This window comes from Dermacentor variabilis, chromosome 10 (genome assembly GCF_050947875.1).
Source record: "Dermacentor variabilis isolate Ectoservices chromosome 10, ASM5094787v1, whole genome shotgun sequence".
NCBI classification, from domain to species: domain Eukaryota; kingdom Metazoa; phylum Arthropoda; class Arachnida; order Ixodida; family Ixodidae; genus Dermacentor; species Dermacentor variabilis.
This window is the reverse complement of record NC_134577.1, coordinates 11,589,356-11,605,155: the sequence shown is the minus strand read 5'-3', so window position 1 is coordinate 11,605,155 and position 15,800 is coordinate 11,589,356. Positions and strand designations below refer to the sequence as shown.

The 15,800-nt window shown below is 42.1% G+C and overlaps 1 protein-coding gene across 7 annotated transcripts in view; it reads right to left on the bottom strand.

Moving 5' to 3' along the window:
- bt (projectin protein bent) overlaps window positions 1-15,800 on the bottom strand; it is a 243,329-nt gene that overhangs the window by 44,111 nt on the left and 183,418 nt on the right. For all 7 annotated transcript variants that reach the window (XM_075671547.1, XM_075671549.1, XM_075671550.1 and 4 more), the window contains 17 exons: window positions 14,765-15,064; window positions 14,153-14,431; window positions 12,007-12,306; window positions 11,090-11,392; window positions 9,953-10,231; window positions 8,769-8,874; window positions 7,866-8,071; window positions 7,479-7,651; window positions 6,355-6,484; window positions 5,590-5,877; window positions 5,419-5,526; window positions 5,010-5,201; window positions 4,561-4,665; window positions 3,970-4,167; window positions 2,705-3,007; window positions 1,070-1,230; window positions 4-127 (listed from right to left, as the gene is read on the bottom strand). In XM_075671547.1, the coding sequence (XP_075527662.1) occupies window positions 4-127; window positions 1,070-1,230; window positions 2,705-3,007; window positions 3,970-4,167; window positions 4,561-4,665; window positions 5,010-5,201; window positions 5,419-5,526; window positions 5,590-5,877; window positions 6,355-6,484; window positions 7,479-7,651; window positions 7,866-8,071; window positions 8,769-8,874; window positions 9,953-10,231; window positions 11,090-11,392; window positions 12,007-12,306; window positions 14,153-14,431; window positions 14,765-15,064 (3,555 nt within the window). The remainder of the gene's footprint in view (window positions 1-3; window positions 128-1,069; window positions 1,231-2,704; window positions 3,008-3,969; window positions 4,168-4,560; window positions 4,666-5,009; window positions 5,202-5,418; window positions 5,527-5,589; window positions 5,878-6,354; window positions 6,485-7,478; window positions 7,652-7,865; window positions 8,072-8,768; window positions 8,875-9,952; window positions 10,232-11,089; window positions 11,393-12,006; window positions 12,307-14,152; window positions 14,432-14,764; window positions 15,065-15,800) is intronic.

The following is a 15,800-nucleotide window of genomic DNA, read 5'->3' as shown; positions in this document are numbered from 1 at the left end:
TACCTAGCACAGTGACCTTACAGTAGACAGTGTCGAACCCATGCTTGTTCTTGAGGAACAGCTTGTACTGGCCAGTGTCATCTCTCTTGGCCTTGGTGACGGTCAGGCTGGCATTCTCCTCTGACACCTGTGCGGAGAGCAAATGAACCTTCATGACCAGAATAGTTTATGCATGTTAAAAAGAGTGTGAGTGCATTCCCTACATGAGTTAATATTCAATGCATTACAGTGTAAAATATACAATCAGTAGGAGTTCACAGCTTATATTTGTCTTGCTTTTCTTCAGTTTGCATGTTTTCTTTGCAGAACTGCTGATGGTTCATCTTGCGCTTTCCATGCTTTCCCACTACTGTCACATTGGCCAATCTTCCTTCAAAACTTAAGCTTTTTTTACCATGATCATGTGAAGCACTTATACAGCATTCAGACTTCATAAGCTGTGCAGGCTGCTCTTGGCTGTATTACAAATGCATTTGAACATTTGCTGAGTGCTTTAGCAGCAATTGAATTCACAGACCTGGCTACTAGCTGAAAATTTCATTGATGCTGTAACTGTGATGCAGAGAAACTTTCAGATCAAAATCTAACAATCAATGCTTGTGGAGCAAAAGCCCCATGACTGATGAATACATATTGTATAAGAAAAAAAAAACTGCCTGTGTGCTCCCATGAGTGTGCATGCATGTGTCACATTGAAAGATGCATGGATGCTTACAGGACATGTTGAAGCATGGACATACCGAAAAGACTGAATTTTCTCAAGGCATGGGTGCATGCTTGGGTTGCAGAACAATAAAGGTAGCAGAACCTCATTGAGCTGTTTCTAGCCCACACAATTCTGCACTTTAAATTTTCATAATAAATGCTGAGAACAGCTGATTTAGATAAAGATAGCATAAGTATTTTGTTGCAAATAAATCAATGATCTTCTGATGTACTTTGAAGTTTTCATGTTCCGAAAACTTATGAGTTGTGCACAAAACTGTGGGCAGGAAACAAGGGTAGCACAATAGGCATGATGACGAAGCAAGTATGAGTATTTATAGCTGTGACTAGAGTTTTTATTTACCTTGTAAGTCCTTCTAGGCTCCTTGTCATCAAGGTCAATGTCATTCTTTGACCAGATAGCTTCTGGTTTGGGGAAGCCAGTGAATGGCACATTGATACTGAAGTCCTGGCCAGCCTTCACAACGATGTCCTTCACAGCGCCAGCATTGATCCTTGGCTTGTCTGGTGAAACAAAGTACCACAAGTGTGTTTTACAATGCCTAATGAACATAATTCTTCACAATTATATTTAATAATTGTCTCCTTGTAAAAATAAAACTGTGCCAAATACATGGTGTAAAGCACAAAGTGAGCACTCTTAACTGCCCACATTGAGAGGAGCTCCAAAACTATATTTTTAACAGAATGGAATTCTTAAAGGGACACTAAAGTGAAAAATGATTTCTTCTGCATCAGTAAATTACCGTTCTACAACACCAAAAACGCCACTCTTGCAACGATAAGATGTTTGGTAAGCCAGAAAAAGCGAAAGTACGAAATGCGTGTGGCGACGCCTACTTAATTTCCCGCACCTGGGGGCTGTGACGTCTTTGATTTTGATGGCATCTTCTAGGGCCTACTAATTATATATAGCGGTACAGATTGACTACACTGTGTTCTAAAGGAACCAAATATTAAACATGGCAAGTTTCGGGAACCTTTATTCAGCCAACGCGGCCCAAATGCGAAAACATACTTTGGAATCCCTGACGTCACGCTGATGTACCAGCGCTGGGGTTTCGGCGCGAAATTCAAACACTGATACTTGTACCTTCATTTTTTCATCTGATAATCAAACTACTTTTTTGAAATGACTGCCTGCAGGGTTCTCAAACAATGCTTCATTAGTCTAAACTGATTTATTGGTTCGCTTTAGTGTCCCTTTAAGTAAGTTTTTCTTTAGAGCAAATCAATGACACACAGCAGTGACAACAGTGGAATTTGATATTTGATTTGCTATAAAGAAAAATTAACTTAAGAATTCCATTCTGTTAAAAAATATAGTTTTGGAACTCCTCTCAATGTGGGCAATTAAGAGTGGTCACTTTGTGTTTTATGCAAATGCAAATATGCAAATATATATATGCACGTGCACGCACACACACACACACAGACACACACACACATACTCGCTCTTCGAATATCTTTCATCCCCTCTGTATCACGTGACCAGCCTCACACACTTCACACACATGCACTTTTTTCAAGTTTGACACTCCTGACACTGACGCATTAGAAAATAGGGCATCAAAGAGAGACTGAAAGCAAGCATTATGTAAGGGTGTACTGGTACAGGTGGTAGCAGAGAAAATTAGAACTGAAGGTTGAATTCACTCATTTTCTCTAATAAATTATGTTGTTCTTGCACCAAGGCTATGGCAACAACAAAATCATTGTGCAAGTTCACAAATACAAGATTTTTTTAAGTCACCAAGAAAAGGCTTGGCCACACATTACTGCAACTTGAAACATTGCAGGGAGTTACTTTCAAATCTAAAAGCAGAGTTACAAGCAGCATTCATAACTTTTTTTACATTGTTTCGCAAAGGGTCTGCTGTTCGTAAAAATAGATGTGTACGCTACCATTCTCCCTTGTATTGCAATGTTCTTAAATTTAGTGTCCCTTTAGATCCTTTGTGCCTTCTCAAGTTCTCACCTGGCTGCTCCTCTACAAGCACAAGACCAGTGGGTTTGCTCGGTGGGCTCTCGCCGATGTCATTGATGGCTACCACACGGAACTCATACTCTTGTCCCTCATCCAGGTTAGGCACCGTGAAAGTGGTGTCCGGGTGTGGCAGTATGTTCACTGGTGTCCAGTCTTTGGCATCCTTGGGCTTCTTCTCAACAATGTAGCCCTTCACCTTGCTGCCACCATCGTTTGTTGGTTTGTTCCAGGACAGCGTGACTGAGTTCTTGGTGACCTTGTCTACACGTGGTGTATCTGGAGCACTGGGAGCAACTGCAAGTTTTGAGACAACAAGAAAGATCGCCCTAAGTGCATTGTACAAGAACACCCTTACTTGAACAACTCAAAGTTCTGTTGTCTAAAGACATCTATTGCTGCAAACTTTCCTTTGTGGTAAATCAAGCATGAATCATTGGAGCCTGACACAGCTCACAGAGGCTGCATTGTGCATGCTTCAAACATCATGGAGTGGTGTGTACACCTGGAAGTCAGTGCAATGTGTGGCTATCTGCACTTGTGTACCACGGCCTAGGTTTGATCCCTGCTGCTGCTGAAGGGTAAGGTTTTTAAGTGTGAAATGCTTTTAGCTCCCATTGTCGGCGACCTTCAAAAGACTGAGCCGTTATCTGGGCATTGAAGACCAGAATGGGACGAAAAAATCTGGGCATCGTTGCGAGAACAAAACGAGATCATCCAGGCAACCAATTAAAGATTTAGAAAATGCGGCCTTTGGCCCCCAACCAGAACTGCGTTAGATACACTTACTGCCCAAACAAGTTAAGAAAACATATTGCTTCTGAGTTCTTCCTAATATTTGTTTACAATACACTCAAGCTGTAACTTCTAGAACACTGAAGTTTTATTTGTCATTTCCAATAGCAATGTTCAAAAGGCAGATACAGGGCACTATACACCTGATTGACATCTTTTGGTGCTGAGACAGGGTGGCCTGTGCTCTTTTCAATGCTAGGGGTCCGTGAGTTCCGCGGCGCGTCCAGCACGCCGTGAATGGCTGTTTGGCCGAGACAGGACTTGCAATGAGGTTCTGTCTGTGACAGGAGACTATTGCGTCCATATGGACCAGTGTACAGTATGGTGTGGTGTGGTGTAGTGTGGCAGGGTTTGCCGTTGCGAACATGCATTACATCCATTTTAAGATTGTGGGTAGTAGATGGCAAAAAATTAGGCAACCCTTAGCATAGAGGAGCTGGGATATAATGTGTGGTCACACTTACACTTGGGCTCCTTGGCCACAACGGCAGCACTTGGCTTGCTTGGTTTTCCGGGGCCGCCTTCGTTGACAGCCGTCACCCTAAACTCATATGTTTTGCCCTCGGTGAGGTGAGGCACAGTGAACTGGGTGCCGGGTGTTGGTGCGGCATTTGCCTTGACCCATTCAGGATGTCCCCGCTCACGCTTCTCCACAATGTAACCTGCACATGGCATGAAACAATTATGGTTCACAAATGCAGAGAACATATCACACTTGTTTCATAAGTGGAATGTTTGTAAGAGCAGCTCAGAGCAGTGAGTGGTGCGCAGCAGCAAACAGCAGGATAAAAAAAGGAATGTGTGTGTGCTACACCTGCTAAATATATTTATTGCTTCCATGCTTTGCAAGAGTATGTCTGAGAAAAACATGATTTAATGGATCAATTGTCCCTTTTGGAAAAGCATGTATATTTCTTTTTTTTTTCTGATCATATGGAGTAACAAAGCATCTGAAGAATACCAGCAAATGTACCAAAGCAATCTTGAATGAACAATCTTTTGATTATAAGGAGAGTGGAGATACAGATTGATGGTGCAGTATCAAATGCACTAACCTTGGATTGGACGCCCGCCGTCGCTGGTTGGTGGTGTCCAAGAAATGGTAGCAGAAGTTGGTCCAATCTCATCAACCTTTGGCTGGCCAGGAGAATCGGGAGTGTCTGCATAAGAGGGAAAGAAGGCCACATTGTAAAAACATGCAGAATGACACAGCATCTCAGATGCAATGAAAACACCAATAGTTGATGAGCTTTGTCAAGAATGCAGAGCAGTAGTACATGTAGTGCTTGGTTCATATAAAGACAATTTGCTGTAAATTTTCTCTCTAAACAGGTGGTATTCAGTAACAAAGTACCTAAAACATAATTAACCATTGCTAACTGACCCGCACCAAAGAAGTAAATTATACAGAGCATGCTATATTGCATTTCACGGCAGAAGTTTGTAGTTGTAACACCCTGCACAAAAGACACCTATAGCTCCGAAACAGGCACAACAATCTTACCGAATGGGTTCTTGGCAGTGACTGGCTTGCCCTCGAGCGGCTCACTGATGCCATAAATGTTCTCCGCACGAACACGGAACTTGTACTGTTTGCCTTCCTCAAGATTGCGCACTGTGTACGTTGTGTTGGGACAGTAACCCGGCACGGGTTGCCAGAAGTCGGACCCAATCTCACACTTCTCGACAAGGTACCCTGCAAGAACAAACATTGCAGCATAATTTGTAGCATTTGATCCAGCATGGAACATTCTATCAAACTACAAGACATACTTAAGGATTGCATAACTGTTGAAAAAAGATTGTTCTACCTATCGATACGTCAACTAGCCTGTCTGAGGCATTTAACTCTGTTTCATATCACTTTTATCTCTTAGAATGTAATGTTGGGCACATCAAATAGACAATCATACCAGTGATCTCTGCTCCACCATCGTCCTCTGGTTTCCTCCACTTGAGAACGACAGTCGAATTAGTCACCTCAGGGTATTCAAGTGGTCCTTGAGGAGGTCCAGGCTTATCTGCATTAGGACAAGCATTGCTGTTGAGAATAGTCCTACTGTAATCCCTGCCAAGTGACATACCATAGACAAGAACGTCAATGTCAGCTGAATCTTCTCCATACATGTTCTTTGCCTTGATGGTGTACTTTCCGGTGTCACCTCTCTGCGACACTGGGATGGTGAGGTTGACGGTCTCATCTGCAGTGTCGGTACGGATACGATTGGTGGGTGGGATCTCCTTGTCGTTGATCAGCCATGTGACAGCAGGTGCTGGGGCACCCGTGAGTGGGATGTTGATGTTGAGTGGATCACCCGCACGCACACGGATACCCTTTCCATACAGGCCATCCAGGTGCAACTTTGGCTTCTCTGAAATTTGATACCACAGTCATGCAAGTGTCAGCAATAAGGAAAGAAAGTCTGCAGTTTTTCTTGGGGTATGGCTCAAACAATTAGTGATTCTACGTTACAGACAGAGCATTTCACTGTTGTAATTCGCAAAAACTAAGATTCACATGAGCATGTACCAGATAAGGGCTATAGGGATTTAACGTTATGCTCTATGCTTGCTTACACATGAGTATGTCAGACACCTCCAGTCATAGAATCTTGATTAAAAAAGTGTGCATGTGTATGTAGTGCTAATTCTTGGCCAACAAAGTGACAAAAGCAGACATAAGTAACATTCCTGACCCATTATAAAGACATATATCTCAATTTCCACCCTTTAAGAGAATTACAAAGCTCATGCACATGCTGGTTTCTACATGCATGCATTAAAAATGCATGAAAGTTTGAGAAATTGTAGTGTTGTGCTTTTAGCTGCTATTGCATTGAAACCGTTACCTTTCATTGGTTTGGCTGCAATTGGCTTAGATGCCATGCTTGGCTCACTGGGACCAGCTGCATTCTTTGCAACCACCCTGTATTCATACTGGTGTCCGTCTGTCACATCCTTGTCCGTATACTCTGGCGTCTAAAACAAAATAGGAGGAGAACTTAACGTAAACAGGTCGGCCTGGTGTAATACTCATCTAGCCTGAAATGTACTCTGTTTGAGGGAATAGGAAGAGGAGAAAAGGAGGGATATGAGCATGAGGACAAACAGTAGGAAACACAGATTGTTCGACTGACTGTAGGACATGCAGAATCACTTGTGACAAAGCAGTCAAAGCTTTAGCGATGAGTGCACATGCTAACTGTATTAACATGGGCTGCATATACACCAAAATGTATTTACATGAGATAAATAACATTTCAGTTTGTCCAAAGCAAATTGTGCCATGACAATGAAAATGTTTCAGCTATAAATTGCTGCTAAAGATTTTTGCGGGTGCTACCCAGAAAGAATGAAACCTGATGAAACTTTCTGGTAAATTATGTTTCTTTTTTTGCAACCTTAGGCAAGAACTTGTTTTTCAACCTTAGGCATGTTCCCATTACAAGCTGCTGTGGCTACAGTATGTGTCTCAAGTATTTATGTTGTCATATTACATCAGCAACGTCTCACATATGAAGGAGCAATTTATGGTTTCCTGCAGATCACAGTGATCATACTAGTAGTTCTTTTCAATATAGTGCTGACAGCTTTCTGTGGTTTCACACAAAGTGACTGAATCAGCACTGTGTTGTTGTAGTACCTCTTCCTTGTGTTTTATCGTCCTTTGCACTGCAGGCCAAATATAATTGAATTAGCTTAAATTAGTTGAGTGCTTATGCTAGTACTGCCATGCAATTTGAGCCTAGAATCATAAAATGTTGGGTCTTTACAGAGTATGTTGTGAGTGCAAAGCTTCTTATTCAGGTTTCATAAAAGGTGGAAATTAAAATGCAGTTTAGCGTGTGGAATCTTATTGCACAACAATGATGGGGAAATGCTAGAACAGGCTTCAATGTCAGTAGTCTGAAGCAGTGTATTTGTCGCTTGAAGCTTGTTTATTTAGGATAAGTGCACTGCCCATCTGACTTACTCGAACAGGTTCCTTGTTGACGCGCACCCAACGATTAGACTTGGTGTCTCTCCGCTCGATGTCGTAGCCAGTGATGGGTGACCCTCCGTCATTACGTGGTGGCTCCCATTTGATTTTGATGAAGTCACGATCATGATCTACTGCCTCAGGCTGCCCAGGCTTGCCTGGGGTACCTATAAAATAAATAGGATGAAAATAAAAGAAAATAAATTTTTTGGAAGCTGCTTCAGGAGCAACAGCATGTAATAAGCAGGTGCCTCAGCAAGGATGGAGAGCACACCCTAGCTAAGCAGTAGAGGGCAGCTACAAAGCACTTCTATAGACTACTGATCTATTTTAAAGAAACGATAAATTGCTACAAGGTCGGGTACAAGGCAGAGGTCTCACCATATGGACTCTTGGCTACAACTGGACGAGTTGTTGTAAGAGGCTCAGACAACCCCTGTGCATTCTCAGCCATAACTCGGAACTCATATGCAGTTCCTTCAATGAGTTTTGGCACAGTTGCTTCAGTGGCTGTCGGTGGCACAAATGAAACTGCAGGCACCCACTGGCCACCATGGGTTTTGTCACGCTTCTCAATCACGTAGCCCCTAGAGGCAAAAAGACATTAAGTAAAGTTGATAGTAGATATGTTATTTTATGGTGTATTGCCAGGTAAGAACAAAACAAAAAATTATTAACCAGAGCAGAGACTTGGTGGCATTTCTGTGTTGAATTATTTAATGCACTGGAATAGAATTATGCTGTAATGTGAAGAACCATACCTAATGCACATTCAGTAACTGGTACATACATGGCAATGTTGCATCATGAAGACAAGTAAAAATGCGTAACTTTTGTTTGAGAGTTATTCTATGCGCTTTATATTCATTTCAACATTAAAGTACACTAGAAGCAGTGAGTATTAAAATAATGCTTCTTGATCACAGTTCTATGACCAAATGCAGGTGAAGTCCATTCCAAAGTTATGTGAATGGCTTTTGGCATCCTTTGCTTGCAGTTGAAAATGTTCACTGAATTGCAAGGATCAATGCTCAAGACACCAACCGATTTCAATTTTAACATATCTATAAGTATTGCATGCACTGCTGTATTTCCTGGAGTGGCTACTATTGGTAACTTTGCTACACTGATACAGTGAAGTCAGCCAATGCATTCAGAAATTTTCATTGCGCTTCTGTGACATCACTGCTGAATATTTTATAAGGTGCTACAAGGGCACTCCTCAATTTATTTTATATTCAGTTTCTTTGCATCATTTGCTTCAACACTTGAAACAATACTCACGTAATGTCACTTCCTCCAGTGTCCTTGGGAGGCTTCCAGGAAAGCTTCACATGGTCTTTGTCAACTTCGTCGACATTCAAAGGACCCTCTGGAGGATTTGGTTTATCTGCAATGAAACATTTGTGATTAGTGTCTTCTTTTCAATGACATAGGGCTGCATGCCTCCTGTCATTAAAATGTACCCCAGAATGAATATACAGAGTGTTCCAACTATCATGCAGCGAGATTTAAAATTATGCAAATGCCACGTAGCTGGACAGAACCAAGGTAATGTTGTTTGCTGTCACTTAAAGATACTTAGATTATTTTTTGCATTCTGCCTAATTGCATAATTTGTGTTAATCAATTAATCAACTTCTCAAGTATTATAATTAGATGAAAAGTGTCAATGAGAAAATTGTAGAGGGACATGGAAAACTCCCAATACAGCTTTCTGTTGCTCAATACATGCTACATAACAATGTTTTTCCGAGCGTGAAAGAAACCCGGCAATACATGCAAAATTACTACGTGACTGGCTGCTCAAGCCACTTTGCATGTATTCACAGGCTTCTTTCACGCTCTGAAGAACACTTTTATGTAGCATGTATTGAGCAACAGAAAGCTGTATCTGGAGTTTCTCATGTTGCTCTCCAATTTTCTCATTGACACTTTTAATCTAAATATAATATTTGAGAAGTTGATTAATTAATTAAGACTAATTATGTAATTAGGCAGAATGCAAAAAAATAATCTGAGTATCTCTAAGTGACGGCAAACAATATTACTTTGGTTCTGTCCAGCTACGTGGCATTCACATATTTTTAAATCTTATTGCATGATAGCTGGGATACCGTGTGTATAAATAAAGCAATAACATAGCAGACCTACAGGTACAATAATAACAATAAAAAAAGGGGGAAGGAAAGCAAGTACTTAGCTAATAGAGGCTACAGCACTGGTATTAAGAAGCATAAAATGAATCGTTTCAGCATATTCATTATAAATGTTGAACAATCTCAATTCCTGTAAACCTGTAAGCAGATGGATTGAATGATGAAAGCCTAGTCCCAATTATATGCTCCCAGGCTGTAGAATATGTTACATATAAAAAATAATCAATCTGTCACATAAGTTTCCATGCGAGTCATCTAAAGTTTGTTGATCTCTGCATTTCACACATGCCAAAATCGGGATAAACTTACCCAGAATGACAACCGGCAAAGTTCCACTGTCCTCGCCACTATCATTCTTGAGGTGCAAAGTGTATGCACCGCCATCAGACCTTTTGGTGTCGACAGTGTTGATGATGGTGTAGTCATCAAAGTTGGAGATGGTGACCCGGTCATCTGAGATCAGTGGCTTGCCATCCACCATCCACGAGACAGCTGGTGGAGGTGCACCAATGAACTTGATCTCGACGTGCAGTGTCTGGCCAATCTTGACCTTGACTTCCTTCATGGGGCTCACGATCTTGGGGGCCACTGGTAGACAATGCCAATGAAGTTCAAGTTTAGCTACGGCCTGGTACAACAATGGTTCACACATCACTGCTTATTCGAACTATCTGTTTAATATTTAAATGTGTATGCTGCTCTGCCATGATGATGTTGATGGAATGAGGTTTATTCAACTTGAAAGGATAGTAAACAAGGCCATTGGCTTTCAATGGCACATTGATTTTGTTGTCCTTTTTTCTTTTGCTTTCAGAGAATGATTGTCGTTTGTAACGAACAGATATATTGCACAGATTTCAGATGATTACTAGCACAATTAGAAGCTGCACTTTTAATTGACCAACTCATCTACAACACTGCTGTAGAAGTTATGAACAGTGCACCTGTAGGGCACTAATGACATCACGCACAATAATTCGATGGTCTGGAAAAAAAAAAGCTTATTTTAGAATTTGATGGCCCATAAAAAAATAAATAGAAGAAGCTGCTTTTCAACGTGCATTGTTCTGTGAAAGTGTTAATGGAATTTACTTTGAGCTGTGTGTATTGAAAATAGGTGTTAGCTATACGCATCCTGGGTAAAACAAATTTTCCTGGGTAGAGTATAGCTGAATAGCAGAAGTGAAGTGAAAAGCTTTTGATAGAATTCTTTTGTGGAATTACAAACATAGCTGCAACACTGAGAAACACAGCTCAGGAAATGACTACAGAGGGAATGGCATTTGAATCCCAGGTATACTTCTACACTTTTATAACTTACAAAACAGTTTGAGATATTGCAATTTCACAGGAAAGAGTAGTTAGTTCTTTACGTCACCAAAAGGAACAAATGTCAAATTATCATTCAAATTTTCTGGGTGGATAACATGGAAGTCAATTACTCACAGAATCTTGGCTTGCATGTGATGAGATCCGATGGCTCTGAAGGCTCGCTCTCACCACCAGCGTTGACCGCAATGACCCTGAACTCATAGTCCTGGTTTTCTCTGAGGTCTGGCACAGTGGCCTTAGTTTGTGATGCTGGAACCTCCTTTGCCTTTGTCCAGAGGGGAGAGCCGCGCTCCTTCTTTTGGATGATGTAGCTCTTGACGGGACAGCCACCATCATCAGTGGGCGGCTTCCATTCCAGGTCAACATGATCTTTATCCCAATCAGTCACCTTGGGACGGCCTGGCTGGCTTGATTTCTCTACAAAGTGGAAAACAAGAGAGCCCATGTTAGGCATGATGGAGGTTGCCGAGTTTATTGCCTTTAGAACCTGACCTCACGAACCGCTTTGCATACGTAATGCTTGAGCACAGGATGCAAAATGGAAACATAATTTTTTGGTTCACTGGTTAGTTAAAGAACTTTAATATACTTCTACCACACAAAAAAATGAGAGAAAAAACTGAAAAAAGAGTATTTTGGAACAGCATGCTTGATTTCCTACAGTTTAGCATGATGAGTCTCAGATGCTTAACATTCTTACTGAACTGCTTTAAAACCTACAGCAAATTTCACTGTTTGTACAGCTGTGCTGAAGCCTATTCTGAAATTAACTAAGAACACTTGTGTTCATCAAGATACCCATGAAAAGCACCATCTATTTACCTCTTCTTTCAGGCACGAACCTAGTTACATACATACATACATACATACATACATACATACATACATACATACATACATACATACTAATAATAAAATTATTATTAATATTATTATTATTATTGATGATGATGATGATGAAGCAGAAGAAGAAGAAGAAGAAGACTATGCTGCAGTGGCCTAGCCGGAAATCAAAGGCATTCTGGACTTACCAAACTGATCCTTAGCAATGATGGGCTCGGTCTTCTCGAGTGGCTCCGACTCTCCAATCTCGTTGACAGCCTTCACGCGGAACTGATAGCTCTTCTTGTGAACCAGTTTGGGAACCTTGAATGTGAGGTTGGGTGTGGTGCCAGCCTCCACCCAGGTGCCGCGAGATGTGTCCATCTTCTCAATAAGATAGTGCTTGATGGGCGTGCCGCCATCATCTGCAGGGGCCTTCCATGTGATGGTGGCTGAGTTCTTGGTCACTTCCGCAATGCCAAGTGGTCCCTCTGGAGGTGATGGGCGATCTGAAAACACAGCATGATAACAGGTATTAGTAATCATACTTCTTTGCCAACTGATCAATATTTTAGAGTGCAGCTCTTAAGCGCCAGTTCCTGCGGCGAGTGTCAGCGTCGGCCTAGGTGTAACCGAGCGAACGAGCACAACAGCAAAGGATGAAACAGTGAACACAGAGTGGGATATGAAAGATGCGAGCCATGAACGGCGTAGACCGATGAGAGTGGCCCCTTCAGTGACGTGTGCACGGGAGAGTGGTGTCATGCGGACCAGCCTGACCACTCAATGCATACTCGTACCTGGCCTCAGCCGGACCATTCGTTTCATACTATCATCCGCTCGCGTTAGCTCTCATTTGCACCTGTTTTGTCTTGTTCGTGCTTGTTTAAATTGTCATTGTTTGAGATTGTTTTTTACAATTATGAGTCTAAACCGAGACGTCCTGATGGAAAAGTTTTTGGAGATAGTGCACTATATCAAATTCTGTACAACAAGACGAATCCTGAATACAAGGACGCGGAGGTGACATCCAGTACCTCATTCTCCTTGACTTTGGAATGCAGCGACGCTGCAACAGAAGATGTCGTCATCTTCATAAGACATGATTTGCATTAAGAACGAAGGATGAAGAACGTAAACACAGCGCTGACCTGTCAGCAGACGAAGGAAAAAGCACCCAATATCTTGCACCTACAGATTTTCATGTTGTCATGTGACTGCCGCAGAGGCTCGCTGCCACTTAGCGTGGAGGCTCTGCTGCAGCTGCAATTCGAGACTGGCAGTGTGCTGCGCGCATTTTATTGCTAGTGTGTATGAGGCTTTCTGCGGCGACAATCACTCCGAGACAGCGCCAGAGTAGTGTGCGTCATCTGTTCACCAATGACGCTGTTGATAAGGCATGTGGTGAGTACGTCAAAACAAAGCGCCGCATTAGCGGAGGTCTGTCTACAGTGGCTGCTTTCAATCGCACCCATGCATGAAACATGCACTGCTTTTAGCGATCTCCCGATTAGCGAGGCAGTTGCAGCACACATTGCTCGTTTGCAACGGTGCCGCATGAGACAGATTGTCCTTGCCAGTCAAAATATCGCGAAATGAAAACATGTATACAGCTGTGCTCAAATAAAGAAAAGAAGAAGAAATTATGGGTTTTTACGTGCCCAAACCACTTTCTGAATATGAGGCACAGCATAGTGGAGGATTCCAGAAATTCTGACCACCTGGAGTTCTTCAACGTGCACTTAAATCTAACTACACAGGTGTTTTCGCATTTCGTCCCCATCGAAATGTGGCCGCCGTGGCTGAGATTCGATCCTGTGACCTTGTGCTTAGCAGCTCAGTACCATAGCCATTAAGCAACCACAGCAGATCGCTCAAATTTCGAATTAGGAAGTATCGCAATGGCCGGTGAAATTTTTTTTATGTAGACTGCTGCGAACTGTGCTGAAGTAAACCCTCTTCAATAAAGGCTCTTAATCCCTCTTGAAGAAGACTCTCCGAAAGAGATTCTATCATATACGGACAGTAAAGCACTTTCAAGAACACATATAACTTGCTAAGCCATACTTTAGACATTTGTTCTATCACAGGGAGTAAATCTTAATGCTGTGCAGCACTGAATGAATGACACGAACGCAAAGCAAGCCTTCACGAGTGTTTTACCAATTTTCTGACAGCCACAAGAAAAGCTAGGTCAAGCAGAATAAAGTTAATTAGAATGTTTTCACTAACTGAACATAATCTTCCAGAATATACAGGGGATGTAAATCTGACTAAAGGCACTATAATGCTTAGAGCTGTAAAGTCAACAGAGGAGTCAACAAAGGACAAGCCAGTTGCTCATATTCTGCTCACCAAGGACAGTCACTTTAGCAGAGGCTGATGTCTTGCCATGGGCGTTCTCCAAGACCAGCGTGTATTTGCCAGAGTCAGAACGCACAGAAGATGCAATGTCCAGCAGTGTTTGGTTGGCAGTTTTGGTGACCTCAACACGATTATCATGCACCGGTTTATCATGGATTTGCCACTCGATGGTAGGTGCAGGCTCTCCCTTGATGGGCACTGTGAAGTTGATAGGCCGTCCTGCCCGTACTTTGATGTCCTTCAGGGCAGCTTTGTCCAGTGATGGAGCCACTGCACAGCAAGAACATAGACACTGCAGTTGCAACAGATACTTTAGACCACTACAGTTTGCTATTCTAAAGTGCCATCTGAAGATTAAAGACTGCTAACACCTACACACAAAGACAGGAGGCTATAGAGTTAGTTTCCTCACTACACTACATCCACCAATAGGTTTTCAAAATTTACGATTTACTGAGATTACAGAACTTCCCGCATGCTCGCAAACAAGATAGCTAAAGCATCCCCTTGCTACAGTGCAAAATATTTATGTCATAGGCTATGCTGTCACATTCGGTCATTGCAATTACCCTTTGCACATTACACATGGTGTAGCCAACTCACATTTGCGTGGCTTGGCAACAACCGACTTCGACGGGTCACTTGGTTCACTGGGTCCAGCTTTGTTGATGGCGACTATACGGAACTCATACTCCTCGCCTTCCTTCAGATGAGGCACGGTGGCCTTGGTGGCATCACCAGGAACGCGAGCAGCCTCCTCCCACAGTGGGCTGCCCTTGTTGCGTTTTTCCACAACATATCCTGTGATCGGGGCTCCACCATCGCGCGGTGCACGCCATTCAAGGTCAACATGGTCGGCATCCCAATCTGTGACCTCCGGAGGTGTTGGTTTGTTGGGTTGGTCTGAAATAGTGCGAGTTAAATTTTTATCAGTCACATAACTTTGGGCAAACTGGGTGTAAAGAATCTTTACATCAATACCTAGGATCATAAAAGCTAGCCTGGGTGCTGTACATATAAAAAGAATTTTATGGCCATGTTTAAGGAAAAAAAAAAATTCAGGTAGGCTGGCAAACAAGACGTGCTTTTGCAAGCACTGAAATAGGAGAATTTATCATGTTTAGTATTTAAAAAGTCATCACTGTTTTTCACCGGTTGTCCTTTGTTAAGGGAGCTTTCAGAAGAAACAAGAGAGAGCTTAGAAACAAAAGCTAATCTTTTGCAAGTGTACAAGCCACTTTTAAAAAGTTAATCACTGCATGCGTAAGTGATATTGCATAGTGTTTCCTCTAGCATTACATCGTTTAATCTAATCAGCACATTGCAGATAATCTCGTTACTTTCTCTAGAAGTCAATCTCACATTTATCTTGAAGCCAGCAGCATGTGATCCTCAGCATTTGATATGGCTTTTGAAATGTGACATTCTTGGTGCTTTACCAAAGAAGTGGTAAAGCTCTGCAACACATGCATTTGTGGCTATAGCCACAGTGTCAAAGTAGCCTGCATAAAGTACACCTATGACACGCAAAGTCTCTACTGCTAGCTCAGCTCTCAAAATTTTGCTTGCGAGGTTGAAGATAGGCGTTGAAGATATCTGTTGAAGATAGGCGTGAAACTTCAGACCAGCATTACTTCTT